This window comes from Furipterus horrens, unplaced genomic scaffold, assembly GCF_987537825.1.
Source record: "Furipterus horrens unplaced genomic scaffold, mFurHor1.1.pri manual_scaffold_3, whole genome shotgun sequence".
Taxonomy (NCBI): Eukaryota; Metazoa; Chordata; class Mammalia; order Chiroptera; family Furipteridae; genus Furipterus; species Furipterus horrens.
In genome coordinates this window covers 182676818-182704199 of record NW_028327173.1, presented here as the reverse complement: position 1 = coordinate 182704199, position 27382 = coordinate 182676818, and the positions used below count along the sequence as shown (strand labels likewise).

General features: G+C 46.7%; 1 protein-coding gene across 1 annotated transcript in view; it reads right to left on the bottom strand.

The window, feature by feature from the left end:
• Nucleotides 1-94: 94 nt before the first annotated feature.
• SYNE2 (spectrin repeat containing nuclear envelope protein 2) overlaps nucleotides 95-27382 on the bottom strand; it is a 295528-nt gene continuing 268240 nt past the window's right edge. Inside the window, exons 98-114 of the mRNA XM_090270971.1 lie at nucleotides 21547-21709; nucleotides 16116-16303; nucleotides 15448-15598; nucleotides 14951-15133; nucleotides 13452-13589; nucleotides 12403-12597; nucleotides 11094-11376; nucleotides 10519-10587; nucleotides 9464-9603; nucleotides 7319-7433; nucleotides 6381-6583; nucleotides 5187-5387; nucleotides 4137-4265; nucleotides 2794-2985; nucleotides 1921-2007; nucleotides 1437-1486; nucleotides 95-1177 (exon numbers count right to left, since the gene is read on the bottom strand). Of these exons, the coding sequence (XP_090127097.1) occupies nucleotides 955-1177; nucleotides 1437-1486; nucleotides 1921-2007; nucleotides 2794-2985; nucleotides 4137-4265; nucleotides 5187-5387; nucleotides 6381-6583; nucleotides 7319-7433; nucleotides 9464-9603; nucleotides 10519-10587; nucleotides 11094-11376; nucleotides 12403-12597; nucleotides 13452-13589; nucleotides 14951-15133; nucleotides 15448-15598; nucleotides 16116-16303; nucleotides 21547-21709 (2710 nt within the window). The 3' untranslated portion in view covers nucleotides 95-954. The remainder of the gene's footprint in view (nucleotides 1178-1436; nucleotides 1487-1920; nucleotides 2008-2793; nucleotides 2986-4136; nucleotides 4266-5186; nucleotides 5388-6380; nucleotides 6584-7318; nucleotides 7434-9463; nucleotides 9604-10518; nucleotides 10588-11093; nucleotides 11377-12402; nucleotides 12598-13451; nucleotides 13590-14950; nucleotides 15134-15447; nucleotides 15599-16115; nucleotides 16304-21546; nucleotides 21710-27382) is intronic.

Below are 27382 nucleotides of genomic sequence, written 5' to 3'. Positions count from 1 at the left end.
TTAACCCTCCTAGTAGCTTAAAAATAATTTTTGTTCTCTGGAACATGACACATACTCTTTAGCTGCTTTGTAATATAGTCCAGCACAATAAAAGGATGGCTATTTTTTGTTTTAATGAGAAACATCTGAGTTGTACATATGACAAACAGCTTCAGGTATCTGTACCAATCCCCTGTCCCCCACCCCTAGACAAACAGTTGAAACCTGAAGCATCACTTTAAATGTGGAAAGTCTTATAAAATTAACTTACAAAAATGTCCCTATCAAGTTTTAGTTTGGCATTTACTGTACATTAGTCAAAAGCTCAAGCTAAAATCTGGTTTTCTTAAAAAAAAAAAAAAAAAAAATCAAAGTTTACATTCATAGATTCAGCAGTTAAAAAAATATGCACAAATAACCACATCCATGCAATATAATTTTTTAAAAAATTTAAAGCGATATAAAAGAGCAGACCTAAGTACTGAACAGAACCTTTTGGTTTACAACCTGTAGATCAAGATTGCTAGCTCATCAGAGTAAAATTAATTCTAAACATTTAAAATATGATTGTTTCAGTCAATCAGCCAAATGGTGCAAGTGAGTTTCCGAACCATCTCCAAGTTGGAATCTGCTTGCCTGATTCTAGACTATATACTAAGTGATGAACACTACTGCTCATTCAACCATATCAGCTACATTTTAATAATGCTGTTTTACAGATAAATCAGAAATCACAAAGTGCTTGGCTCTTCAGGAAACTGCAATTTCTGGAGATCCCAAAACCAGTCAACTAGCTCTGCCAAATTGCGCAGGGCAACAGCTGCTCAGGTTCCCCGCCCTGGGTCCCGAGAGAGTCGTCTGCAGCAGGTCCCTGGACTGTGCTACTGCTCAGCTGCTCCCAGGCTGGTCTGGGTGTGAGCAGGGCACCCAAGCAAACAGGCTGGCGGGGCGGTGCCGCTGGCCGGGCTGAGCCCTCTACGTCGGGGGCGGCCCGTTGGTGTACCTCAGCATGGGGTAGAAGGACCGCGCGAAGTTGTTGGCCTGCGTACAGCTGTAGTCCTCTTCGGAGGACGGCAGCAGGCAGGCCAGCAGGAGCAGCAGCAGCAGCAGCAGCTGCAGGGGCAGCGCCACCCGCATCACCCGGGCGAGGAAGGAGCGCTGTGGGCCTGAGCGGCCTGGGTCAGCAGGGCCGGGCACTCTGGCAACAGAAAAGGTGAGAGCTCATCAGGCGGTTCCGGAAGCAAAACCCACTCACAGTACCTGCCCTCTGCTTATGTAAGTAAGACCCCCCCCAGGACCTGAGATTACAATGGGGCCAACTGCTGGGGTTCAGGTTTAGAAGAGAAGCCTAGTGCTTTCCAGATGATGGAAAACCAGGTTTTTATAAAGACCTCGATCGTGGCATTGGCAAGACAGGGGAGGTGACCGTGTGGAACAGGGGAATTCAGTGCGGTTACCTGCTGTCTGCCTTGTTCTTGCCTTTTGTAGTTTTCTCTGCTCCAGACTGCTAGATAAAAATAATAGATTAGTGAGCTGAATACAGTTTAGTTCTGTCAACTGAACCATCCTTTCTTAGGTAGGCTTCCTGGCAAGCTTTTGAGACTAGAGTAATATATTTGACATTACACTCTATGAGGTAAGAAATAATTGGGTTTGTCAATCTGTTGTTAGTGGAGATTAGGAAACCTGTTTAGTGCTAGGACTCCCACTTTTCACAACTTGCTACAGCCCCAAAGAGAAGCTGACTAGGAGACAGCCTTTTTAGGTCTTTCAAAGCATATTTTAATTAAAAAAAAAAAAAAAATTCTTAGGAGTAAGCCTTTGAAGCAATCTATGGTAACATGAGTTATCTAATGGGGCCTTGGAGTCCCAAGTTCCTGTCATCTCAATGACTTTGAAAAATAACCAGGGTGGTTCTCTCAGCGGGAAGGGGCCTCTCACCTTTGCCTGGGAAGCTGGCACGAACGCTGCTGGAGGCTGGTCTCCAGCGTCTAGCTCATCCACGCTGGGCAGAGACGGGTCTGGGATCTGAAATGCACACCCCAGGGGTTCATTCAGTTCAGGGAAACAGAGGTTCTGAATAGTCTCAACAGCGCAAAAATGTGCTCCATGCAGATTCTTCACTGCGCCACCCTCCCGTCCCCTCCCCTAGCTCAAATCTTTCCGAAGAGTGGGCTCTTCCATTTCTCATTCCCAACTCTTAACAGGGACTTGTTCAGGCAAAAGGGAATGTAAACAAGGCCACCCTCTTGCATTAAAAACCCACAGCACACACTTGGGGAGACTGAGTTCAGCAAGAGGGACAGAAATAGTTGGCAGCGAGCTTGTGGAAAGCGATCACATGGCCTTCGAGATAATACAGTCTTGGATGAAGTATGTACTCTAGAAAGGAGGGGCCATAGTTGGGGTATTCGTTTGTTGCAAGTTGGAGCACATTTTGAAGAGCAGAAAGTAGACAAATGAGAGAGTGGTCAGAACAGTGACCAGGACAAAAAGAGGACTCGACAGTGTGGCATGCGAGAAAAGCGAAGGCTTGAGTCCCTTCTCCATGAAGGCAAGGCAGAAAAGATAGAAGGGTTAGAATTGTTTTTAAATAACCCAGCCATACTAATAGGGAGTTACTCTTGTTCTATCCCCCTTACAAATGATCAAACAGCTTCAAAGACCTGATGTACCTTTTTAAGGCTGCACAGCTAGGGAGGGATATGACAAGACTACTCCAATGGCCTCCCTCCCACAGCAAGGCTGCAACACTGCAGTGCTGTTTGCATCTAATACGGGATTTTTATATTTAAAGGCCACAAGGGGACTCACCTGGCTTCCCTGCAAGGACATTAAGTCTTGGGACACTTGCTCAAGTAACTGTTTGAGTTTCTTCTCAATAACGTGAACCTTCTCTTCAGCCTCAATGTAGTCTTCTCCATGCCCCTTAATAAGAAGGCTGTCTGAAATCTCTTGTAAGGAGTTTACTTGAGGTTGACGTTCCACTAGCTCCTTTTCCAGTTGCTAAAAACAAAGTGTGAAACAGTTTGCTTATCCAGAGGGAAGCTAGTGTGGCTGGATGAGGTGTTCTCATTCACCAGGCATGAATGATGGGTGGTGTTCCAGAACCTCCCCCGCCCCCTTCCCCTGCCTGTCTGTGTCCTTAAGCCTAGGATCGGGTTCAGAGAGCAAGTTGTTATACCCTACCCGTGTTTTTTATTCCTTCTCGTTCTGGAGACAACTGTGTTGCTGGAGGAGTCAGAGGAAAGAAGTGAGGGAAGACGAGGGAGGCCCTTATCCATTAATGGCAGGAGATCAAGGGAAAATCTCAAGTGGATTAATTAAGAAGCAGCAGCTTAAGCAAACTATTCAGAAATACAGAGGAAGCTGGTAAGTTCACCTGTATTGTTGAGGGTAGTTATCTTGCTCACTGTCCAATATGGTAGCCACTAGACAACATGTGGCTATTTAAGTTTAAATTAATTCAAATGAAAAGTTCACTTTTAGTCACAATAGCTACATTTCAAGCGCTCAGAAGTTACCTGTGGCCAGTAGCTATCATACTAGGCAGATCTGGTACATACACAACATTCCATTATCACACAAAATTCTATGGAACAGTGCTGCCCTTGAGAATGGGGCTTTACAAAGATTCTAGTACAAAAATATTTTTTAAATAACCAGCAGCACTCTGATTAAATTTAAAATATTTAAAATTAAACCATATATATATATATATATGGATAAAAATGTCAACATGAATGCAAGTGAGGTCTCATGTTAACTTATTAGTGAAATAAATATATGAAAACACAAGTAGCCTCCAAGAAGGAAGGCTTTTCCACAGTGGACACAGAAAACTCATACATGCCAACAACTGAGCATTGTATTTCCCCCTAAATGAGCTGTATTAACAAGGGGAAAAACGTACTTCAAATTGCCTGAGTTTTTCAGGGTGTTGCTAAACACCTTCTTCCCCAATTCCTGAGTCTTGAAGACCTCCTGCTCTTGGCCATGGCTCTCCATCCCTGCAGGTCACCCTGCTTCAGAACTACAAGGGGATGCTCAGTAGACACCCATCGGCACTGTTCCCAGAACACTGGGTGAGGCCGTCTTAAGTACTGACCTCCCGACAGAGGCCAGTGTAGTGTGGACCCCTTTGGAAGAAAACTTACCATGAGTTCTTCCTGACACTCCAGGAGAACCTGGGGGTCGGCCTTTGGGTCAGTGAGATGAGCCTTCTGCCTCCGGCTCTCGGCACTCGCTAACCACAAGAGCAGGTTTTGACTCAACTGGTGGAAGTCCTTAAAAAAACAACACACATCATAACTGACCTTTTGTAAAACTAAGAAGTAAGGTGTGCTTGCTATTTCTAGTCCATCAGTCATTTGCTCTTCTTATCCAGTGAGTAAAAGGTCCCCGAAACAAGGACAAGGGCAATCAGGGAAAGAGCCCTAGGTACAGCCCCTGGAGGCAGGGTGAATTTTGCCAAGTGAAAAGTGCGGACAGGAAGGTGGGGTTTCAGAAGGCCCCACCTGATATGATATAGGAAGGCCATGTTACTCAACAAATATACTGGGCTCAATGGCTGAAAGAGACACCTAATAGGGACAGGCTATGGCCTAAGGACAGGGCTGCATGTGGGCTTCCTGGTGGCTCATGTTCCCCAAGATGGGGTCAGAGGTAACATGGGCCGAGCATGTACTTTGTGTCAGGTGCTGGGCTAAGATTACAAGCATGCAGGCCTAAAAAGAATGTTGAATGTGAAGGAGCCACTAAAATGATTCCCATTTTTCAGATGAGAAAACTGAGGTCCAGAAGGTTCAATGATTGGCCCAAAGTCATGCAGCTACTATAGGCTGCAGAGCAGGTTAAACCGCTGCTTGTTCCAGGGCCAGGTGTCTTCGTCACTCTGCTATACAGCCTTCCTGGCAAGAGGACAGAGGTGGCAATGCTAGAGTGGCATTTCTGACCACTGGAATGCTTGTGGGAACCTTGACGCTGTGAGTGGGCCTGGGCAACGGAGCAGGAGATACGGGGCAAGCAGCGGGCCTCTGAGACAGCAGGCGGGTCTCTTCGGAAACAAGCACACACGTTTCCCAACACAAGCCAGGTTTGGCTGTGCCAAAGCAGCCCGGTGATGATAAAAATATCTGCTTCTCCCACCCACGTGGGCCTGGCTGTGCCCAGCATGGGACCTTGGGTGCTGGTGGTGGGTGGCGTACCTGGCACTGCATGAGCGACTGCCGCAAGGCCTCTCTCCAGCTCTCCACCGCAGCCTGCACCGCGTCCCAGTGCTGCTGCAGCTGGCCCACCCTCTCCTGGAGCTCTCTGGCCTCGGTGCTCCCAGTCTGCAGAAATTCCTTGCTGTTCACGCTGACAGAGGCCGCTACAGGCTCGTAGGTGTCAAAGGCTTTTGATATCTCCTACCGCAGAAGAAAAGATTGTGTGAGGCACTCTGAAGACAGTGATGTGGGGCTCACTTCGAGCCATGGTGAGGAGCAGATCTTCCCAACACTTCTCCAAGTTGAGGCCACAGAAACAAGCGCGACCTTGCCTGTGACTGGCTGGGAAGTGTCAGGTGAGGGAGCTGCCTTACAAGGTCAGTGAACTTGGCCGGCCAGGCTGAGGGCAGAGGCCTGTGTCCTGGCCAGCCAACTTAACCAGAGTCCAACTCCACTGGACCCCCTGAGCTCTGGTCGGCTTAATAACATTTCTGGACCAGATTAAAAAGTCTTACAGATAAAGTACACTAAGTTATCCTGCATTTGTCCCTCGGTATCACAGAAGTGTTATTCCTTAGGATGAATGGTTACCTCTAATATATTAATGCACAAGTCAAGCAACAGCACAAATATGAAGGCTCCCTGACCCCCCCAGCTCCAAGCCCCTGCCCTGGGTCCATTTAGGAGCACAGGCTCATGCTCAGGGCACCCCACCCCCACCCACACCCCAGGTGCAAGGCCCAAACTGACCCTCCCTGGTCAGGCATCTCAGTGGGATGAAGGCTGACTGTGTACATGACAAACCTAACCGTGCAGTAGAGTAACCAGATCAGGTCACAAATTCACCAGTAGGGAGATGGTCCTCCTGCCCCACCTCGGCATTCCTCCACCAGTCTGGTCTGCACACAGCCTGGAAGGGCATTTTTAAGCTGCCTCTCAGTGGCCACTAGCACCTCCGTAAGAGCCTACAGGTGCTTTTGAAGTCAGATCTTTCCAGCACGGAGCATCTAAGCGACACCTGCCCAGCGCTGGGCTGAGCTTTCTCGGACCGCTTGTGGATGCTCTTCTGAATGAAAGCAAAGACCTGCGCTCGTGTCCTTGCCAGGAAGGGACTGACAGCCATCACACCATCCTCAGGTTGCCAGCATGTGCACATGTACTCGGAATTCTCTTCTGCTCCGCCCTCCGACTCACCTTCAGCCTCTTCACTCTCAGCACCATTTCTTGGGTATCAGAGGGAGGCTTGGCCACCTTCAATGTTTCTAGCTCTGCTTCAGTCTTTTTTAGCCAGGTGCTGATGTCGCTGATGTCAGAGTTCAGCTGCTGCAAGTCTTGTTTTAGTCTGAGTTTCTTGTGAAGTTCTTGTGCTTGAAGCAGCTCCCATCTGTCAAAGGCACCTGGGATAAAAAGCAGAATCACACAGATTTCCCTGCCTCCGACTACTTCAGGGTCAGGGTGGTAAGACCTATAAGGGTGGCTCTTTGCCAGAGGCTCAGCATTTGGGAGTCGTCACTTTCCCTGGAGCATGGAATGGCAGGTTTCTCCCTTGCGTTGGTTCAAGGCCAGTGCCATCACGCTCCCACCAAGGTTAGAATGAGGGGGCGCGCTGGGGAGGAGACCCGGCATGTTGCCAGTATGTGTTCTGGACCCCAGTTCAACCACTGAAAAGTTCAGGCAGTTTTTAGGGTCCTTTCTCCTTTGGTCTGTGAATGATCAGGTTGGTGCTATCAGCTTGACTTCAGACTTAGTTGAGTAATTATTTTTATAATCATTGAACTGATCTCGTGAGGAGACACCTAACACATGTCTTTCATAGTCATCTTTCTGTGTCTTATCTTTACACACAAATGAAGTCACTGAAACATATACTTCCTGATCTGAGGCTCATTTTGTCTGTATTTAAGAATAGTTTTGAAAAGTAAAGTGAATCGTCTAGGCATGTGGTCATTAAAACAAGTCAGCTAATTCTAAAATAGTGTTGGTTGCTATAGGGTAAGTGTAGCAGTTTTGCTGAATTATATAGCTGGGCAATTCCTAATTAATCTTTTGTCGAGCCATGACTTACTTAATAAATTCCTAACTAACCCCAACTATAGACTGTCCCTCTTCACCACTGCCTTATTTAACTGTACCTGACTGCTGCCCAGGTAAGGAGGCTAGTCCCTCGTCTTCCTGCTGCGGGCTGCCATTCAAGACGCTTGGGCCTTCTTTGCCACCTTCGGAACCTGGAGATAACAGCAGCTTTACCTAGAATGAGCCAATTTTACATTATCATCTGTAAATTTAAAAGGCTGAAGAGTATCTTGGTTCATGTTAACAGGTAAGAGATGAGGATATGGGAGCCCTTTTCTTTCAAGGTTAACTTACTGGAAATACAAGTGCTTAGTGTGTGGGTAGCACTGATGAGCAAGCTGACGATGGTAGAAATAAAGCCTCTACAAAGGCCCAGGGAGGGGGAGGCAGTGATATATCAACACTGGGAATAAAATGACCTGATTTAATTTTTAAATTGAATTTTAGAGAAGGGGGAGGGGAGGGAGAGAGAGAGAGGAGAGAAGGGAGAGAAAGAAACATCGATTTGTTGTTCCACTTATTTATGCATTCACTGTTTGCTTCTTGTATGTGCCCTGACTGGGGATCCGAACCTGCCACCTTGGGGTATTCGGACAACACTCTATACAAGTGAGCAACCCTGCCAGGGTCTGACCTGATTTAATTTGAGGCTTTCTAACACTCCTCAAATGAACCATGCAAAAGAGTTAAAACAATTAAAACAATCATTGAGCCTACCACACAGTTATTGTGTTAGCACTTGCCTGTTTGTACAGTGTTTTACAAAATTTTAGTTATCCTTCCCAGTCACTCTGTAGAGCCGGAGGCATTACTGTCACCAGGAATCAGAAATACACAGAGGACAGGCCTGCCTCCTCGAGCCGTTCATGACCAAGCATTTCTCCTTCACGGCTCTTTTGTTATCACAGAACTGACTGGGCTATTATCTCAGGCCCTTCCCCGAATAAATGTATCCTTTTTAGAAAAGCCTTGCTTTATCTGGATTGTGTATATGTGGCCTATTTGTGTGGAATGAAAAAAAGTTTTAAAAATTCCGCTTTGTGGTGACATGCCTGATTTTAAGACACCCAAAAACAGGTTGAGCCGTTGAAAAGGTCAGGTGAGGAACACAAGCATAGTCACTGGAACTACATACATGAAGCAAAGGTGAGGTGCTGGCATCTCTCTCCCCGAGGTGTGAGGTCCTATTCTGCCCAGAGATGCAGGTTTAAAACTGATAGCTGCCTGCTAAGCAAGAGTTTCTGAATTTGGCATGGACAGACAGTCCATTATCAAATGACTCTGCTCTGACCACATACAGCCAAGAATCTTCTCTAATATCTAGTACTATTCACTCCTAGACACAGAGGGCCCTTTGAGGACCAATCCAGTGATGGCTACATTGCTTCTGGTTTTTCTAAGAGATGACACTAAACATGCACGGGACATTCTATTTTCAACTTACTCATCACTAATTCTCTGTACTGAGAATGGTCTGGGCCAACATTAAATCCTAGGCTGCCCGCTGCAACAGCTGCGGAGCCAGAGGCATGCCAGGGACTCACGCTGCCAGAGGGGAATGTAATAAGGAGGAACAGTCACTGTTATAAATAACAACAAACCACATACAAAGTAGTATGTAGGAGGAATAACAATAACACCCGCGACCACTTCCGAGGGCCTTCTCCCTAACTTCATGTACACCCACCCGAACAACAACCGCGTAAGGCACGCTTCTCTTCAGGCGAGGAAGGCCCAGAGGCAAGGCAAAGTGCTCACGGATCCAGAGCTATCTACTGGCAGGGCTAGGAATCAAACCCGTGTCTACCACAGCGCATGGTCACATCACACTGGATGTGAAGTCATAATTTTTGAATAGGATGTGTGATCAAAAGGTAACTATAATAAAGGTTTGGGAGCTCAGAAGCAGGTCAGGAAAGCCCACACTTCTCTATTATTTGCATGGTTGACTTGACTCAATAGCCATAATCCCTGTGATATCACATCTACATACACAAAGATGGTTTTTGGCCAGAAACCTATCTTTTACTATAATCAGTTTTACCAGGGTTCTAATGAAGTAAATACAGTTCAGCAGAGACATTGTCACCATGGGAAATGTGCCTGGGGAGTGAGCACACAACCTACACCAAAATCTCTCTCTCGAAAAATGTTAACTATTTAGTCACGAACTTGGGTTGCACTTGCAGCGGGGGGAGACTTACATAGGCTGGCTTATAAGGGGTGCTGGAGTCTGAGGGGATGGGCTGCACGTTCCTGTCACCTCCCATTGGCTTGTAGCGATGCTTGGGACAGGAAGGACTGTCAGGAACATGCCATGAGTGGCCCTCAGAAATGGATTTACCTGAAACAAAAATAGTAAGTGACAGTCCATTCTCTCCTGCCAAAGGATTCATGTTTTTAGTTACACACAAAAAGGTCATGGGTCACATGGCATCAGGTTACAGTATAACATGAGTTCTGCAGCTTTCTTTGCAAAGCATGCACATTTGCAAAATGTCAGTAGGTCCCAGAAGGGAATGAAATGAGTCATGCAACTGAGCAACACTGCGCCTCTGCTAGATGGGTTCATGATGGAGCATGACGACATATGGTTTGCTATGGGATGAGTGGCGTTTTAGAGCCGGGGTCTCTAGTGGTGGGAGCAATGGCAGCAAGCTGGGTCTGGGGGGGCCAAGAAGACTGAAGGTCTTTCAGAAGTGAGGGGAAGAGTAAGCATTAGGATGGACTTGGGGACCAAAGGGCTACTCGTGGCTGTACCACACCACTGCAGACGGGAGGGGGCAGGGAATCCAAGATTAGAGCTGCAAGTCAAGGGAAGGAAGGTTTCTTCTGCGACAAACGCAACAGCACCTCGACCCCCAACTACCTACTCACCCACCCTCTTCCTAGGAAATCACCATAAGCAAGGAAATAGTTCCAAACCAAGCCACCATGAAGAAAGCTTGGCCCATGCCAAAGGACTTGAGTTAGATGGCGGGAGAATAAAAACGTAAAAAGGCAACATGAAAAATTCCCTTCTGCGCAGGCCTGAGGGGGAGGAGAGGGACGCCGGCGGGGCTGCTCTGGCCTGGGCGGGCGGGGTTTCGTCAGGAGCACGCAGGTATGTGTGAGTGCAGCAGCGTGAATACACCATGACAGGAAGACCATGGTGTCCACAGAAGGCAGGGGTCAGACAGGACACGGGAGCGAGGTTGAGGATGCAGTGTGCGCCACGGGGTGCTGCCATGTTGAGACACATGCACGGGCAGGGGCCTACCAGAAGACGCTTTCAAAGTTTTTGTGGTCATTTTAAGATATGCCTCAGGATTTTCAGGGATTTCTACATCTGAAAAAGAATAATGTCATTTTCCTCACTGCAGGCGTCTGTAGATGAATGCCCCCGTATTAAATTAAAACAACAGAAACGTCGTCAGCTGGAAGGAGGAAAGTAACTACCCTTTATCTGTTTTATGAAAAAGCTTTAAAAGAAAACCAGAAGGATTTTTTCAGCCAACTCCCAATTGTCCAGAGCAGTGGTGGCGGAGGGGAAGTGCATAGAAAGAATGAAAACACTCAATCTACGATTACTCTGAAAAACTCAATTGAAAAGTTCACTGATGAGCCCAGAGCCAGACGTGAATTTTTTTTTCCCCTTTCATCCCATCTGTAACAGGAGTGAGCCAACTCTCAGGTAACTCAAAAAGTGGGCAGGACAGAGCACAGGAAGCCACAGGAAGTCTGGGCCAGCCATCAGCTGGACTCCCGATCATTGAGAGTTAGCCATGTTGCTAACGGTGCTAAAAAGAACCAAATGGGTTGATTTGAAGGGCTCTGGAAACCCCAGCCGATTACCTGAGAGCGCACTGTAGTATGGACCCTCCTCGTCTTCTTCGTGAGAGGAGGAGCCCCCCACGTCACCTGTGTGATCCCACTCCAGAGGGATGGAGTCCACGCTGACAGGGGTCTCGCAGCCAGACCGCTCGGGCCCCAGTGCCGGGGGCACCAGATGACAAAGGGACTGAGGAGACGAGGGCTCCTCCATCTCTCTCCTTTTACGCCAAGAGTCAGTCTGCATCTCTCTGGGGTCTTCCACGTCCGTCTCATTCTCGGAGGCCTCCTTTTCATCTTCCAAGCCCTAAAGCAGGAGTGCCCAGTTTTCAGAATTAACCAAATCACAGGCTGTCTGGGTTCTGAGGAGCAGGAGTCTGCCTGCCCAGCAGTTCCTGGAAATGGCCACCAGCAACATTTCTGAGGAAACTAAAAAGAATCAGGTTCCCAGGCTCCGTTTGTGGTTGTTCCAATTTAGACCATTGAGTGTGGGGCCTCACATTTGTCTTTTCCAAAACTCCATTGTCTTTCCTAGGAAAAACCTTAACTTTGACCATCTAAGTTTAATGGCAGGTCCTTCCAAGAAAAAGACAACTAAAAATGAAAAAGAACTTAAGGCTATTAGTGTTCTGAATAAGATGCACACGTTCAAGGACCATATGTACCATGTTCTTATTATCCCTGATCTTTTATTCAGAATACAGAATCTTATTTTCCCTGTGTTATAATGACTCTAAGAAAAATAACTATAAATTGCTAGTGGGTTACTTTGGAGGCTATGTCTGGTGAGGAAATTATGTTTGACGTTGAAGACATAAAAAGAAAGGGTGGCCAGTTGTGCTGGTCAATGGTCATCATTAAGCCCCAGGCACACAAAGGCAGTGAACTTTGAACAATGGCCCAGCTCCACCTGAATTTCCCAGAAGGCCCCTTTGTCAAGGGAAACAAGCATCACAATTACTTTTCAATACCTGTTGCTTTGGGCACATCAGTGGTGAGAACAAAGCACCAGGAAGTCCCAAATATTAAGAGCTCCCAGACATTAAATTATAGGAAAAGGCCAATACACCCCAAATTAATAGAGTAAGCAACCAGGAGAGCTGACGCATGCCAGAAAAACCCTGTACTGAGGAGTACATGGAAAAAATGCAAAACAGGCAAGAATATTCAGAGGTGTTATCCTTTCCATGGGGAAATGGGAGCTTCTATGTAACTGTGGCTCTATAAGAGTAGAAATTATCTGACATAGCTTTTTTAAAATCAGAGAATGAATCATTGTCAAACATCAAGCCCGAGTGGCCCAGGAGCCGTCCATGGGTGACGTTCTCCTTACCGGGGTGTGGGAGGTCAGCCGCTGGTGGAATCGGGCCACCCTGCCGAATACTTCCTGACAGTATCGGTGGAGTTCCTCCAACTCGTCTTCGATCACCACGGCATCTAGGGGTTCACTCTTCTGAATCAGCTGTTCCCCAAAAACGATGAGCTGATCAATTTTGTTGGTATTCAGTGTAATTTCCTGTTGGAAACCCTATGCAGAATATGAGAAAGGATTGTAAGGAAATTTCTCAGGATTCAGACAATGTCTGTTTCTTGTAATAAGCCACAGAAAACGCATCTAAGTGTCATTGTTGTTTTGTTCCTTCACCAAATACCCTCTAGTTCCACCAATTTTTAACAAGGTGACAAAGATTTAATAATTTTAAATGACTCTACATATTTTTTCCTCTCCCTTCTGGGCACTGACTTTTCCAATTAAAATAATTCTAAAAGTTTGACATGGATAGACATATACTGTTATTGGGTGTGAGGGAGAGACCTTGTCTTACTGACACCTGGTGGAAACAAAATGCCGTGTAGCGAGTCACCAAAGGGCATTTGCTTGTTGACACAACACTCATGCTCATTAGTGCCATTATATTAGGGAATACAAATATCCATTCTCAACTTCCTGTAAGGTCTCGCCAAGGAGGGAATTATGTGAGATTAAGGGGTATTACAGGTTATTTGCAACAGTGGGTGAGAAGGTGTTTGTTCTTGGCCCCACGTCTGATCCAGCTTTTCCCCATCACACCGCATGTGTGCACTTGGACCGAGTGGTGGAGAAGCAGCATCTCACGAACTTCTGTTTGGAACCTGAAGAGTATTCTCTCCTTGGATGGTTACAAATGACAAAGAGAAAAAAGGGCCTTGTTCCACTGACTCCTTGACTGCAGGGAATAGTATCCTTGCTCTTGATAACCCAGCAGTACACAGGTGGACGCAGCCTGGCTGCTTTAACAGTCCTGGAATCTGCTCCCAGGGTATCAGGTGAAATTTGTACTTGGCCCACTCTCCTCTGCAAAGGTGCAGTCTCTTAAGGGGAACCGAGGGAGGAAGTCTTACATTCAGTTGGCGCATCTTGTCGTCGGCGTCGCTCTCAGAGAAGTGCTCCACGTTGGTCAGCTGCAGGTCCATCTCTGTGAGCCACACCAGGATGCTCTCCCGAGTGCCCTCGAATTCTTCCCTTTGGTTGGTGAAATGCTGCAAAAGGGAAGAATACATTTGTGTTGGTGGCAGAACAAGAGGTTAGATCGACAGCCAGGACACTTCTGGCTGAAGAGAAAAGGCGCCTGGAGCACTCAGAGAGAAGCCTGTCTCCAGGTACCCTGGGGACCCACAGGGCATTCAGGGACCACTGTGGGGTCGGTAACCTGGGCTCTGCTCTATGACACCAAACAAGCTCCCCAACTTCTCCGAGTGTCGGCAACTTCCCTGGCAAGTAAGGGTGGGAGAATGGTTATGATCTCTCAGGTCCTTTCAGCATTTACAATTCTCTAATACTCTAAGTCCATGATTTTTCCGATCTGTTCTTTGAGGACCACCCCCCTTGAAGCCCAAGCCTGGCGCCTTGCCTGTTTTTACCCACTAGCCATCTGTGGACACTTTTGCTTGACAGGACTTAGTAGGCTTAAAACAGAAAATTGCTGATTTCAGGGCTGAGCCTGGGCCAGTGCCCTGTCTGCCTTCACTGATGTAATTATGGATGTGTTTCCTCAGGGAAAGCAGACCCTGAGGCAGAGATTCATCACCTCCGATTAAGGGTGCCTCTCAGGTTACCCTGTTCCCAAACAAAGGTGGCATTCAGTGCCACCTGAGGGGTTAAGACTGCTCATAGTCAAGTCAGAAGGAGATAAATTAATGCAAGGGGGTTACTGAAAAGCTAGGCAGTTTCATCCTTGAGAAGGTTAAAAACAAACAAACAAACAACACCCAAAGCCCTTATTTCCATTTGTTTAGAAGGGATCTGAGAGTGTCCCACCCTAAGAATAGGAGCAGGGTGAGCGTCACTTCCTGCAGATGCCAGGCACTCTGGTCCTGGTAGTTTGCATCTGGCTTCACAGAAATATAAGGTGAATGCCTACGTTAAAAAAATAAAAATAAAATCCAGCCTCTGAGGTTAGTCAGTGTGCTACGAAATTCAGAGAACTGCTGTCCCCAACTAGCACAGTGCAGAGGGGACTTGGTCCATGACCCTGATGGCGGACAAAGCAGGCTTCTTCCAAGGCTGCTGCGGTCCAGACCCAGGGGTGGCAGCCCCCACACCCCCCAATAGTCTCTGAGCTAGCATGCACACCTTCAGGGGCTACAGAAGGCAAAAAGAGACGTGTTTGGTAACACAAATCACTTAAACAAGCTGTGCCTGAGAAGCCTATTCTCAGGCAAAAGACCACTTAAAAAAAATACAAGTGCTGGCAGCTTTGGGCTTAAACAAAAGGGAGAAATGTTAAGCTAGCTTGGGCCTTCCATGGAATCTTCCACCTGCTGCTTTGTTACAAGCCCGATGTCGCATATCCCTCATCCCCGAACACCCACGAATGACCCCGTGACGTAGAGAAGGTTACTCTGAGTCTGCGCAGGATGGCGGTGACCCGCCTCTGGAGGCCGTCCCAGCGCTGGTTGCCCTCGTGGACCATCTGCTTCAGCCTGCTGGCCGTGTCCGTGCGGTTCTCCCGGGCCAGCCGCCGGTACTGCTTGTTGACGAGCTCCAGCTGCGTGAGCCTCTCGTGCACCTGCCGCTGAAAGGCCTGTATCACACAGACCGGCGTCAGTGCCGCTGCCCGGGGTGCAGGACACCCCTTCCACACCCCAGGTGACCTGCTGCACGTGGTTAGTCCCTACAGCACAATGGCAACGGGGGTTTACTTCACCTGCTCCCCCGATGCCAACTACAGAACACACTTTCAAGTTCCCTGCGTGCCAGCTGGCACGAATCGGGAACACCTGCAAAGCTGTCTTAGCAGCTGACGGCAAGCTGTGGACGGGGCCCTGGGCGGAGTCGGGGAAGCCCTGCTTAGAGGGAGGCATTCTAGCTGCGCCTGGGCCTGGCGCAGGTCCTTACCTCAAACCTCTTCAGCTCTTCTTTGGCAACTGTGTACAACACCTCGGAGGAATTGGGGAAGGCCGCTGTCCTCTCGGCTGACTTGAGCCAGTCTTCAAAGCGGGAGTAATCATCTAGAAACTTCTGCCACAGGCGCCAGGTCTCTTCAATTCTGACAGGAAGAAGATAACTTAGGACAAGCCATCCATTTTGACCAGAGCTCTTATCCTGTCTTTCTCTCTTTTGACGGGTCCCATTCCCAACTGCTCCCACCCCCAACCCTGGCACTACTCAGGTGCAGTGACCCTAATACCCCTTCCAGGAAATAACCAGGCACATTGTTTCCTGGTCAGGACTCCTTCCTTCGAGGAGTGCCAAGCCCCTGAGAGCTCCTGCTCCAGAAGTTAACGAACAGGAGACAGGGCTTTCCCCACCGCGTGATGCTGGGGCTACGGAAGTCCGGGGGCCGCCACAGTTACACCCGAGGCACGGGAATACTGGGGAAAGACATCGCCCAATTATATTTTTCTTGAAGAATTACTTTTATAAGCACCATTATACCTACTGGGCTTTCTCCGCCAATAATAGCCTTTGAAGTGAACAGAACACAGTTACTCTCACTTAGGCCAGAAGGGCGGACTGATTTCGCCCGACCACACTTCAGACATTGAGGGGAGCTCGGGTCTCACTTCATTCGCCGCTCCATCGACATGGCACATATGTTCCTCCAGCGTCTGTCCAGGCTTCGGGTGGTCTGCTGGATGGAGTCACACTCGGTCTCATTGGCACAGGCATCGGAGTCGTGCAGGAGGACATCACAGATGTTAAACACGGACTCCACCCCTGCACTGTGCTGTTCAATGTCTCGCTGCAGGTCCTACGATTGCAGGAGAGTAAGAAGCACCTTGAGATGATGGTGGTGGGAGGGTCAGCATCAAAGGACCCCCACCTTGGCCCACCCCGCATCTGCCAGCCCAGGGGGCACAGTCCTGGGTGCCTTTCCGCCTTGGAAGCAACACCACAGACTTACCTTCGTGCAGCCCTTGTGCTGTAGCCCCTGACCCCAAACCTAAGCACTGGCTGCAACTGGGACTGATCTGCTGAGCTGACTACATGAGGGAGTGGGAAGAGCAGGGCACCTCCCCACCCCCGAGGGCCCACCACCCCATAGACTTTAGGGAGGCATAGGATGTACGCCATACCACCCAGCTCCATGGGCCTCAAATGTAGACTTGGCTTTGGGGAGATTTTCCATGGAAAACAAGAGTCTTTTCCGCAGGATCTAAAACTTTAGCAACAGAAACTCAACCTTTTATGGGTCACAGAATTCTTAAATCTACTAAGTGCTTTGTGTTGTCTGCACCGACCCCCCCAGGTGTGCATGCCCCTGCACGGTGTCCGCAGCCCCCCGTAAGCCCCTTGTAGGGCTCCACAGCCAAGGGAAGGAGTCAGAGGCAGAGGGGATGGGGTCTTTGGAGTCATGTCCTGTGATGGTAATAGTGATGCGGTTCCCTAATTTGGGAAGAAGAATGTTCATGAAGAGAAAATGCATGGTCGTAGGAAAAAAAATAGAAAACCTGTTTAAGAATAAACATGGCATTTTCAATTATTATCCAGAGACTATTTCCTTCTGCACCCCATGGGGGAGGGTGGGGGACAGATAGGGAGCCTGTTTGTTTGGCCATTCTGGATGAGTCAGGCTTCTCCCGATAGCCAAATTCTGTGATTAGTGATGTGAGAGGACACCACTAATCTTAGTATCCAAAGTACACTGCGAAATAGCAGACACAAAGTTAAATAAGCTTCCCTTACTGGTACTAGAGTTCCCTGGATTCAACATAGTTCAGTTTACAGGAGTAATAACTGCGTGAACAGCGCCTGCCACTGTCTACAGGAAGGCAGCGTGAAGGCCATTCCAGGTGACCGCAACGTGTAGTAATTCTGGAGATTACTACCATTATATTTAGTAAATAGGGCTAATACTTTCTTACTTTTCTAATAAATGCATAATTCAGGTCATTCTGGGTTCAAGTGGATATAAAGAATATAATGCTAGTCCTCAAATAATTTTTTAAATCAAGCAGTTTTTAACACAGATCCTAACTGATTAAAAACGAGTACCTCAAAGTTATACTCAGAAGAAAATGTGTTTTTCGCCTTGTCACCCTGTATGTGCTGCGAAGAGATGTGCAGGGTGACTGTTTCAAGCTGGGCAGCCCAGGACAAATGCCTGGAGCTCCGCAGTGGCTGGCAGGAGGCTCCCTAGGGTCAGTGGCAGGACTAGCTCTCAAATGATTAGGTTTGCCTAGAATTCTTACAGGGAATGTCACAGGCTTTCCTAACACTTACCATGTGGGTAAAAATCCCTTTTAACTTTGTTGAAACAATAGATAAGGAACCCTAACACAGGTGCTAAATGACCATAATCCTACCACTGGTACCCATTCAGGCACAAGTTTACACAACAATAGGATTTTAAAAACTGTTCCCATGTAATCTGAGGAACTGGGCCTAAGAAACAACATAAAGCAACATGAAAGACTAAGAAACAACATAAAACAATGTGAAAGGCTTTCGCCACCAGTTCTGGAAACGGGCTCCTGCTGGGTTTGTGTTTCAGCCCCTGAGCAGGTGACAGAGCCCGGGGGCTGGAAAGGAGCTGGGGGTGGGAGCACAGAGAGCAGATGGGGAGTCGTGAAACTGGAGCCAGGAATGCAGCCAGGAAGAATGAGCACACGCAAGGAACTAGGAAAGTAAGATAAAGGGGACAAGAAGAAAACCAGGCTGGGAGGGCAGAAGATCCCATGGGGGTTCCCTCGCAGAAGTCTCAGAATGTCTCCCTGGGTGTGGCTGGGGGTGGCAAGTCCCCCAGGGTGGTCTTGGGGAGTGGTTTGGGGGGGTGGGCATGAAGCTGAGCTGGCCCACTTGGGAGAGAGCTATCTGTAATTATAGAATGGGGGGACCAACAATTTCCCCCGAGCTGCCATATGGCACCCAGGGGAATCAGGAAACCAAAGAAAACAGCAGTGACGCTGAAGCTTCCACAGAAGTGGTTCCGGCCCTGACCAGTGTGGCTCACTGGGCTGGAGCATCGCCCCATAAACTGAAAGGTTGTGGGTTCGGTCCCTGGTTGGGAAATGTATGAGGTAACCGATTGATGTTTCTCACGTAGATGTTTCTCTCCCTCTATTTCTCCCTCCTTTCCCTTCTCTCTAAAATCTATAAGCATGTCTTTGGGTGAGGATAAAAAGATAAATAAATAAAAATAAAATAAAAGATAAATAAATAAAAATAAAATTAAAAGTGGATTCTGATTTAAAAGTGTCACAAAAGTTGCACTTCCTTTATATTTTGAAGATCACATATTCAACAAGAATAACAACACAACCTTTATTACCTAAAGAAATCCTACCTAAAAGAGAACAAAAAGACTCTCATAAGGTCTAACCCCTCCCACACTGGAGCCCTAAGGACATTACAACAAGAAGCCAAGGACATCATGTTCCTCAACCACTTTTGGGAGCCGAGGGCTTTTGCAGAAGGCACTGCTTGGTGATCCCAAGTGTTTAGGTTTTATATCTGGAAGGAATCAAGCGATTTATTATACTTAGTGACAGAAACACAGGTAAGGTTTTTTTAATATGGGCCATACATAATTTTTTACTTGACATATTTGTTTTTAGTGTTTTCAATGGAGCAGTTAAAGCCTGGGCTTTAGTACAATAAACATGTGGTAACTTTTTTTTTCTTTAACAAAAATACTAAGTTTTCTTAGGACACCTGTGATAGACAGACTATGTCCCCTTCCCCAAGATGCCCTTAGCCCCAGAACCTGTGAATATGTTAGTTTCCATGGCAATGGAGAATTAAGTTTGCTATTCAACTGTCTTTCAAATAGAGAAACTATTCTAACTTATCTGGGTGGGCCCAATGTCATCACGAGGCTCCTTAAAAGTGGAACAGTGAGGCAGAGTCACAGGGAGAAGAGGTTGTGGATGCAATTTGCTGGCTTTGAAGATAGAGAAAGGGACCATGAGCCGAGAAATGAGGGGACCTGTAGACGCTGGAAAGGGCAAAGTAAGGTGTTCTTCCCCAGAGACCGGAAAGGAAGCAAGCAGCCGTGCTGACACCTTGGCTTCAGCCTTCTGTCAGATTTCTGACCTCCAGAACCATCACGTAATACATCAGTGTTAAGATGATGAATTTGTAGTAATGTTATAGTAGTTATAGAAAACTAATACATCTAACTTCTTTATAATAATGGCAGCCCTAAACATCAACTGCATACACACTCACACACACCCCAAAGGATAAGAATTCCACATGAGTGACTCTGAATTCTATAAAGAGGGAACCTATAAATCAACCAGATTGAAACGATGTACCATTTTAGTACAGGAACAAAGAGGGCCAGGAGAGTGGCAGCTGCTCCAAATTCTACGGTTATGGGAATAAATTCCCTGCAACTTAATGACATGTTGTCACACTTCAGATTTATAAAACATTAACACACATTATCAGCCCCTGCCAAATTTATCTAGTTAGTCTTTAAGAACAATGTTTCAGTTTCTGTACCTGTAAATACACCTGAAAAAAACCTCACCACTCAGGGTAAATGTTATTTGCAAGGCTTATTAGCAGACTGTTAAAAAATTCATCCGAGTGGATCAGTCTTGTAAATAAAGCTGATAATTCAGTTCAGTAGCTGTGATTCTACTGAGAAGGGCATTAAAATCTCTGCACTGTCGGAGTAGACAGGAAGATGTTGAGAACTATATGCACAACCAATGGGCATGGACTAAAAGGGGGGGACATCTGGAGGGGGGCTGCGTGGAGGGGAGCAGAGGGAAAAGAAATTGGGACAACTGTAACAGCATAATCAATAAAACATATTAAAAAAAAAACAAAAAATAATATCTCTGCACTGTCCACTACCATAGTACCAATATTCATTTCTCCAAAAAGCAAAGACACAATTTAGATGACCTTAATGAGAAAGACATACTTAAGTTTCTGAGGCTAAGTGAAAAAAAAAAACCAGTATTTTTACTTTATGGCATTGCAAAACTATACTAATTTGAAAATCAGAGAATATGCACCATTCAAACAATAATTGTAACAGATTGAATAAAGATCTAAGTCAAGAGTAATATCAAATACTTAGTCCTATTTCATGGTAGCATGAGATGTCACATTACTATTAAAAGGACTGCCCTAAATTCAAGAGAATTTATCATCAAGGGGTGGCCTCTGGCCTTGATTCTGGTGAAGAAAATTTAGCCCTGACTATCTTTAAGCAGTCACGATATGTGGGTGAATCTCCCCAGTGTGTTGATAGACAGCAAACACCATGGGCTTTGGAGGTAATGTAAAAAAGACAGATACGAGTCTGGGAACATGATGACAACCACATTACTTAGATAATCAAAATAGAATCTGCTTATGGGTCTGAAAAAAAAAAAAAAAAAAACAGATGAAGGAAAGCTACTGAAATAACCTAAACAACTATTTTAACAAGACAAGCTCAGGGACAGCATATGTGAATGAGCAGATGAATGGGAGCCCATGAAGGGCAAGAAAGTGGATTTCAAGGATTCAGTGGTTTTGAAACTGTAATTTCCTGGGTTGGCTCAGAGGGTACATAACTGAGAACAGAACAGCAGAGAGCATTGCAGGGGAGGCTCCCCAAGCTATTGGTCTGAGCATGCTCCTTATTACATTTTTTTGTTTTACTTATAAAAAAACAAACAAACAAAACTCTGTCAGACACAGAGTATTACCCCATGAAAATCTTCCTTGGTGAAAATAAATAAATAGCTTTTCTTTCAATTCATTGCCTTCCGAAGTAAAAACAAATGAACAAACAAAACACACAAAATAAAAAAAGCTATTTGCTACTAAGATCCAAGGTCTGCATCTTAAACATGATTCCAAGTATTTCACAAGGAGCTGTGTGATGGAAGGGTAGGCAGAACAATTCACACACACAAGAACACGGACAGGCAATGTTATGAAATGTGAACACGCCAGAACACACAGCCAGTATGACGAAGGCGTGAGTTAGCAGGTATCGTGTGTACCTACAACACTCGCACAAAAGCTCGTTTCCCGTTTGCCCACCTGCTGCTCGGCCAGCCTCTTCTGGATCTCTTGATCGTCACAGACGTCATAAATGACAGGCTTAGAGAGCTCCGACTCGATTCGAGCCAACCAGGTGCGGAGGTTGCTCATGTTTTTGTCTAACTGCTGAATGAAAGCAAAGGTCTCCTTCAGCTTCTTCACCCTAAACAAATTGCAGGAAGAAGAAAAGAAAGAGGTGGATTACCAAGCAGCAACATTTAGCTGTGAGAATGCTTCAATAAGGTTGTTGGAGGGTAAAAAGCAACCTGCACTGGTGACTGATTTCAGTGGGAACAATTCTCACCAGATAAGAGTTTTCAAAGAACAGTAACTGTAACAGACTGAATAAAGATCTAAGTCAAGACACTTCCCAAAATTGCTGTTCCCGTTGGTTTTCATGTGGACTTAGAGTTCATCCATCCAAGCAAATAGGAAGTCCTATCACTCCCAGAGGGTGATTCCCTGAGACCCAGTGCATCTTCCTGAGGCTCTAGGGGAGAGAGGAGATGGCGCTTCTTTCTCTCTAGGTAAAGTAACCACACCTGACTCCTACCTCATTTTGTCTTGGGTACCCCTGAGACTGCAGCAGCCAGTGACCTTCCCTGATGGGTTGAAGATGTCACACGCCTGGTTCACTTGTTGGTATTTGGCCCAAGATGGCTCTCATGGGACTCCCATCTTGAGCAAGCACAGACCATGTGCCAAACTCCACCATGTCTAGTCTGAGGGGTCGAGGGTACTGTACGCATAGAACCAGCCCATTATGGGGCAACTATGTCAGCCCAAAAGGCAGTGGGGCGGGGCCCAGTTAATTTTCGAGCACAGTTCTAAATCCATCTACCTCACCAATCTGCCTAGCTTGGTGTGGACAGGCTTTGGACTAACACACATGGTCTGTCAACATCCTATCAAGGAGGGAGAACGATCTGTATACAGATCCTGAAATAAAATGCTTCCATCAACTGCTTGCCTGAAAGTTCTAGAGTCAGTGAGGTTTTTTCTGGAGATCTATGGGATTTCTAGTGAAATCCAGAGACTTGAAGTAATGGCTACAATGGGAAGTTCCCACTTATCAATACTCAGGTTACGAGGTGCTGTCAGAACTCTATCCCATGGACCAGGAAAAGAAATTGGGGCCCTGGCCCTAACTCACAGGAAGGGCTCTGAACCCCACCCCCCATCATCATCTCTTCTTTGCTTGCCTTTGAGCTGCTTCCTACCACCCTCCTGGCCTGCCTGCCCATCTTTGGTTCTGTAGCTGCAGTTTACATTTGAGATGGCAGGTCTGACCCATGCTCAGACCCTTCCGTAGTCTTCGCCCTACTCTGACAAAGCCATTTTCAGGTCTTCAAGAAGTCAGTGGCCTCTCTGCCTCCAACCCTGCACCCTGCAAAGTGGCTCCTCTTCCTTCCTCCTGGAGTATCTACCACTGCCCCTTGTGCAAGTGCTCCGGAGCACCGGGGCCCTCCCGCCCTGTGCTGTGCCGGCACCCTCCTTTCACTGTGCACCCATCACAGGCTGCACAGGCTTGCTCCCTCTGCATGCTCGGCACTCCCACAACGCCGGGGGGCAGGAGGTGTCCACCACCTTTGTGGAATGAATGACTGTGTATAATAAGCCTTCCACCACAAGCTCTTTAAGTAGATTACAGAATTGTGTGTGTTTACTTACTTATTGTGTCCTACAATTGACCAACCCAACCCTGGTACTTCTTGCTCCAGCTCTATTACCAGCCAGTTTTGTGATTTAGGGAAAATCTGTTTACCTCAAGCCCTCTCATCGCTAGCAGGCCTCTGAGGACCCTCAAGCCTCAAGGAGGTGGTAACGTCCAGGTGAAGTTAAGGCCTGCTAGCCGGAACTCTGGAGGAGACCAGACTTGGGTCTCTACATTCTGTTGTACCACCTGGGAGCTGCACACCCCTGCAAGAAACCCACCTTCCCTGATTCCCAGTTGCCTTGTCATCTGCAAAATCATCCACCTTGCAGGTAGTTGTGAGACAAACAAGATGCACGCAAAGCCTCTGACATAGAGGAAGTGCTCAGCAGGGTACTAGCACTCATTACTACTGCTGGGAATGACGTGACACCTCCTTTCTACAGCTCTGGACTTCACACAGTCTGTTCATAATGTTTTGTTCTCAACATTGCCACGAGGCAGACACGCTTAGAAGTAGGTTGTGGCGTCTGGGGGTGAAGAGCACCGACTATGGTGAGGGTCTGGGTTGAATTCTGCCAGTGTTTAAATCTCATTTGTAACCCAGTGTCAACAGGAGTCAGTACCTTCTTTCAGTTGGTGGTGGAGAGGGATCGATGAGATATGAACACGTGAAAGGCACTTGGCACAGTGCCTAACAGAGACACATGCCCAGAAACTATGGTCGTAATAATTTTCAAGGGGCTATGTTTTCCAAATTACATTCTTATTGGAAACACCACAGGAGGGATTCCCTTCAGAGCCACAAGATAGTTTATTAAAAAGTAACAGAACCCAGGGCCAGGCCTGGATGCAGTTGTAACCGAGATCCCTCCTTTGTTTCCGTGGCTTCAGAGGTGCACCTCCTCACCCAATGTCTCGTCACCCTGATGGACCAGGGACCAGAAAGAACACTCCATACACTGCTGAGCAGCCAAGAACCCCAGGCCCCACGGGACAAGGAGTCTTCCACACAGTTTGCAAGGGGACACCTTCTTGGAAGGCTCTGTCTGGAGGAGCAGCCCAGCCCGGAGAGTGCCCCCCATAGGTGGAGAGAGGTGCTCCAGCCCCGCAGCCTTTGCACGGCTCTCTTGCCCTCCTCCTAGAACAGCAGCACCACTGGGATAAGCTGACCCTATTCCAGCCTAAGACCCCAGCTTCTCATGCTACAAAAGGGCTCGAGTGCAAGTTTTTAAATGAAGGGAGCTAATAAGCAACAAAATAACCCGTGTGCAAAAGACACAGGGATGCAGTGATCCTGAATCCTGTTAAACCTGGGGTGGGGTGTGCCTTAAGAAGAGGGGGTAGTATGAGGAAGTGGGAGGGACAACTTGCTTGGCTCACCTGGGACCCTGGTACTTCAGGCCAGTGGCACCAAACTTGGAGGGCTCAAGACACACCAATGCGGTGTGGAAATAAAATATTACACTTTCTATTATTATACCATTCTTTTGAAATTTCTACACTAGGTATGGTTTAGAATTTACAAACTTGATTACTAAAATGGGACATCTATAGAACAGGGTGACATTTATTTGTGTGAGGCCTACTGCACTTTACGTGCCAGCAACTCATTTAATCCTCACAGATGCTATGCGGTCGGTCCATCAGCACCCTCATTTGACAGATGAAGCCACTGAGGCCCTGAGATTAAATAACTTGCCCCAGTGAGATGGTCAGTAATGGCAGAGGCACAATTCCAACCTGAGCAGTCTGGTCCAGAGCTGCTATCCTTAGGCACTTTCCTTGTGGTACCACATATAAACCTGCATATGCTAATGTGCACATATTGGGGGTACAGAATGGTTTTTGTTCCTGCCAGGGAGCAGGATCAGAAGTCTACCAGGATAATCTGGGGAAGGTGTGGGTAGGCAGCCGTCCACCCAGCGCTAAGTTTTGGGTACCCATGTTCGATTCTTCATGGTTTCCTTTCAATAAACATTATTTTCTCTAAATTTTTAAAAATCCTCACCAAGGTTATGTTTCTTGATTTCAGAGAGGAAGGAAGAGGAGGGAGAGGGGAGGGAGAAGGAGAAGGAGAGAGAGAAGGAAAGAGAGACAGACAGACAGAAACATCAATTAGTTGCCTCATGTATGTACCCCAACCAGGGATCAAACTCACAATCTAGGTACGTGCCCGGATTGGGAATTGAACCTGTGACCTTTTGGTTTCACGGGATGATGCTCCAACCAATTGAGCCACACCAGCCAGGGCCCTTTCAATAAACATTTAACCAGGGTCCTGTGCAGAGCCTGAGGATACAAAGAAAACTGAAAATAGGTCTGCTTCCCAAAGAGCTCACTCTAATTCTGATGTAATGTAGACATTTTAATACAATAAAGGAAGTGCTCAATACATATCCCTCTGAATGAGTAAATAATGTTCGCTCATACCTTTAAATTCATCTTATTCATAAACAAGGTGGCCATGTTATATATTAAAGATCAGAGCACCTCCAAGCCATCTTGCCACTAGCAATCTGCTGCCACACATGCTCCAAACATTGGTTCCATTTTGGGCAAGCAAAGGACCGCCCAAGCATGCCAACTACACGTATACTTAGGGCAAACTGAAGAGGAAGAAAGGTGGAAGGGAAAGGTCAGGTCACCAGGAAGCTACAAAACATTCATCTGGTCAGGATTTAACATGTTTCCACGTCCCAACCTCTGACTTAAGGAGTAATGTCTAAAAATGTGCAGTAACAGAAAGAAATACTGTTCCTCAGATATGTTACAACTCCCTCCAGGAACTACCCAGTGTACTGTCGAGGTTGTATCGTTCTCCTCTGTACAGACATTGAGATCCAACGGTCACCTTTCTCAAGTCAGAAAGTACGTGTCCTTTGCCAACCCGAGCAGCTGACCTCAACATCAGGCCTCGTTAATATTGCTCTTAGAGAAGTTTAAATCCTGAGTTAATACTGAGAAACAAGGAAACCCATTCAGAAACCAGACTGTCGGCACAGGGAAGCAACCACAATACTGCATGACATCAACCACCGGGGCAGTTTGCGTGGCTCGCCATCTCTGCACTTGCCATGTTTCATGCAGGTGCGCTAGACTGACATTGCTCACACATATATGTCATTAAATCATATTTCTCCGGAAGAAACAAGCATGAGTTCTTGAGCTAAATTTCAGTTCGAACGATTGGAGAAACAAAATATTTAGGGGCAAAGGGGAAGTTTTTCACCTGTGTGGCCTATTGAAAAACCTGAATAAAATAATTTTTATATGAAACCAAACAAGATAAAAATTTTGCCCAAGTAGGTAGCTACAAATGAAAAGTTCTTTTTCAGGGACTGTGGTTAGAAATGCATAAAATAATCAAGGTGAACAAAGTTTTTCTTTTAACTAGTGCTGGATCAAAATATAATATTTAGGAACCCTGCTCTCTCTCCAAAACAAACAATATCAAGCCAGGTTAGTATCATGCTATGTACCAAGCCTAAGTCTTACAAGCTGTAATGGAGGCTTTAAGTATCAAATTCATGTACATGGAATAATTTACATTTCAGTTCTATACTCTCACATACTAAAAGGTCTACAGTTAAATTATAAAGGCGCCAGATCAGCATAAAGTGAAACAATTCCAATGCCAATGCAGACAGCATAACTTAAAACATACTCAGGAAAACGGAGATGGTTGAAGGATCTGAATTTGCCTCCAAACAAACAGATACTCAGACCTGTGGGCAGCTGTCAGTTGCTTAAAACACTGAACAAATTCTATACAATTGCATCTTTTAAAATGACTAACCATCTCTAAAGTAAGATAATCAATTACTCTGAGATCCCAAAGCCCTGGTTGGGGGCACGGACATCACAATACATTTGCGCTAATTGCCTCTTTGAAGCAGTTACGTCGCTGGAGGACTTCCATTTTGCGCAGTGTCATCACGTCTCTCCGCTGTCAGAGGCTGGCTGCAGACACCACACGCATGCTGGCACTGTGAAAGACCCCATCCCCCGATGGCCGAGCGCACACGCTCCACAGCCACCATCTCCTCGGTAATTTCTATTGTAACCACAATGAGACAGCGAAAGAGCAAGGCACCTGGAGACAGCAGCCTCCCATCGGCCCCAGGCAGAGCTGATGACCGAAATTGCACTTACTGTTGATGCGAAAAAAAATCATTCCTG